Below are 2,867 nucleotides of genomic sequence, written 5' to 3' on the forward strand. Positions count from 1 at the left end.
GCATTAAATGTTTGCAAACGTATCAGCCAGACACAAGACAGAGGGTGGATGGAATTGGGCGCAGTACAGTCCGAAGATGGGCTCGCCCAAGTTTCTGATTCAACCCCTTGGCCATTTTATGCCGTTGCAAACTTACCCCAATATTTTACATACTTACACAGCACTCAACAATAAGCATAAAGGGGGAAGTTAAAAGTAACTTTTTCTCCCCCAACACAATGTTTACTAGAATATGTAATGATTTAATGTACGTGGCATTCGAAGCCAATCACGATATTTAAGAGGGAAATCAACACTTGGACCCTGAGGCCTCTCTGAACGTAACTAGGAGAAAGCCCCAAATTAACAGCTTTTAAACAGCTGTTTTCAGCCATTTCTTCAGGGGTTCTGCCATTCTTCCAATCAAGATAATGGCAGGAGATTGGAAATTCTGAACCCTGGAGAAGGAAGTTCTTACAAAAGGTCCTGAGGAAAGAGAAGGAATTAGATTCAAGTGCATAAGCTCTGGTGGGAGAGCTAACACAATGGGTCTCCTTCTGCACTCCAATAGTAAGATTCCGTGACTTAGTATTACTTTGTGGGTGTAGTCTTCAGTCTGTACACTAAAACTGTAACTTGTATTGAAACCATTTATTAGACAATGGGGAGCTTTGTTCACAAAGCTCAAAAGCAGGTTGACGTCACAATGCCTTTTACAAATGCATCCAGGATTATTAACAATTAATTACTGCAGCTTGCAGTTAGCATCAATGTATAAAGGTGTCATTAATTATCACATCAATCAATCATGATTGACTAACATTATACTGCTGAAAATACTCTTGCATTGGTAGTCTGACCTCAAAGGTCAGTAGCACTGAATGGGTGAAGAACTGCACAGGAGCAATCTGGAATTTACAGTTAAAAATGATACAAGTGCTTCTGATACATAAAATCTGTGGAAAACTAAAAGATTAGAATATTTCCGCAAGATTTCCCAGTCATAAAATAAATTGTCTTTTATGAAAAGGTGCTGCTTGAAGTGAAAATAATTCCCTCAGTTTTGATGCGATCCAATATTGGTTGATAAATATCTTTGGTCAATGGACCAAACATTCCTTTAGTGGAGATTTCACCTGTAAACAAAACAAAAAACGCTTAAACAACATAATGATATTGGAAAGAACAAGGGGCACAGCGATTTTTTTCCGAGGGGGCGGGGGCGACAAGTAGGGAGGATAGAAAAAGGATGCATTTATTTAACTGTAAAAATGGCCGCCCTTTGTCTTTGATTGGTCTCCTTGGAGGATAAGCCACACCCTGAAGTTTCTCTGGAATGTGTAACTGGAACCGCCCATCCCAAGTGCTCACTGACTTCGCAAATTGTAACTCGATCCACTTTGACTTCCAGAAGCCACAGAGGATACATCTCCCCAGAAGCCACCAAGTGCCAGCCAAAGTCCCTTACCCAAGTGCAAGTGCGTCCCTTTCCCCAGCTGAAGTCTCTAATTACACCAGTGTAAGTGCATGACCTTACACCCCATCCTCCCACCAGAGATGGGGCATTGTATACGGATCGTTAACAGGTTTATTGGGTATGAAGTGAACAGTAACAGTGTAGTGACTTCTGGATTTCATCTACTCCAACGATGTCCCTTGTAGGAGGTCTTCTCCGAGTTCCCTCTGATCCCCCCCACTCGTGCCTCTCCTAGCCGCAGTCTCTCTCTCCCCCTCCCAGACTCTTTCTTCCCCTTCCCCCCTCAGACTCTTTCTTCCCCTTCCCCCCTCAGACTCTTTCTTTCCCTTCCTCCCTACCAGTCTCTCTCTCCTCTCTCCCCCCCACCCCCAACCCAGGCTCTCTCTCCCCACCTCCCTCCCACCCCAGGCTTTCTCTCCCCCCTCCCCCAGACATACACTCGCTCCCTCCCTCCCTCACACCCCAGGCTCCCCACCCCCCGAGGCTCTGTCTTTCTATGCCCCCCCCCACCCACCACGCTCTCCCCCTCTCCACACCTCCCTCTCTTTCCCCCCACCCCTCCACCAGTCTCTCCCACCCCCAATCTCGCTCTCTCTCTGATTTCACCCAGACTGCCTCCCCCCCAAATCCCACGCTCTCTTGCCCCCCGCAAACCAACACTCTCCCCCCCCCTCCCCCAACACTACGCTCTCTCCACGCCCCGCCAAAACCATCACACTCTCTCCACCTCCTCCTCCCCCCGCCCCCCCCGCAACCCCACTCTCGCGCTCTCTATCCCCCCCCGCCAACCCCGCTCTCTTATCCCCCCCAACCTCGCTCTCTATCTTGCCCCCCCACCCATTCTCTCCCCCTCTCCCCCACCCACTCACTCTCTCCCCCCTCCCCACCCACTCACTCTCTCCCCCCTCCCCACCCACTCACTCTCTCCCCCCTCCCCACCCACTCTCTCCCCCCTCCCCACAAACTCACTCTCTCCCCCCTCCCCACAAACTCACTCTCTCCCCCCTCCCCACCCACTCACTCACTCTCTCCCCCCTCCCCACCCACTCACTCTCTCCCCCCACCCACTCTCTCCCCCTCCCCCCACCCACTCTCTCTCTCTCTCTCTCTCTCTCTCTCCCCCCCCACCCACTCCCTCCTCCCCCCTCCTCCCCCCCCACCCACTCCCTCCTCCCCCCCACCCACTCCCCCTCCCCCCCCCCACTCCCTCCTCCCCCCCCCCCCCACCCCTCCTCCCCCCCCACCCCCCCACCCCTCCTCCCCCCACCACCCCGCCCCACCCACCCACCCTCCCCACCCCTCCTCCCCCCACCACCCCGCCCCACCCACCCACCCTCCCCACCCCTCCTCCCCCCCACCACCCCGCCCCACCCACCCACCCTCCCCACCTCCCCCCCCCACCACCCGCGCC

The 2,867-nt window shown here is 53.1% G+C and overlaps 1 protein-coding gene across 4 annotated transcripts in view; it reads right to left on the reverse strand.

The window, feature by feature from the left end:
* Nucleotides 1-615: 615 nt before the first annotated feature.
* Nucleotides 616-2,867, reverse strand: part of aass (aminoadipate-semialdehyde synthase) — a 108,235-nt gene continuing 105,983 nt past the window's right edge. For all 4 annotated transcript variants that reach the window (XM_070900577.1, XM_070900574.1, XM_070900576.1 and 1 more), the window contains one exon: nt 616-1,115. In XM_070900577.1, the coding sequence (XP_070756678.1) occupies nt 1,000-1,115 (116 nt within the window). In that variant the 3' untranslated portion in view covers nt 616-999. The remainder of the gene's footprint in view (nt 1,116-2,867) is intronic.

This window comes from Pristiophorus japonicus, chromosome 15 (genome assembly GCF_044704955.1).
Source record: "Pristiophorus japonicus isolate sPriJap1 chromosome 15, sPriJap1.hap1, whole genome shotgun sequence".
NCBI lineage: Eukaryota > Metazoa > Chordata > Chondrichthyes > Pristiophoridae > Pristiophorus > Pristiophorus japonicus.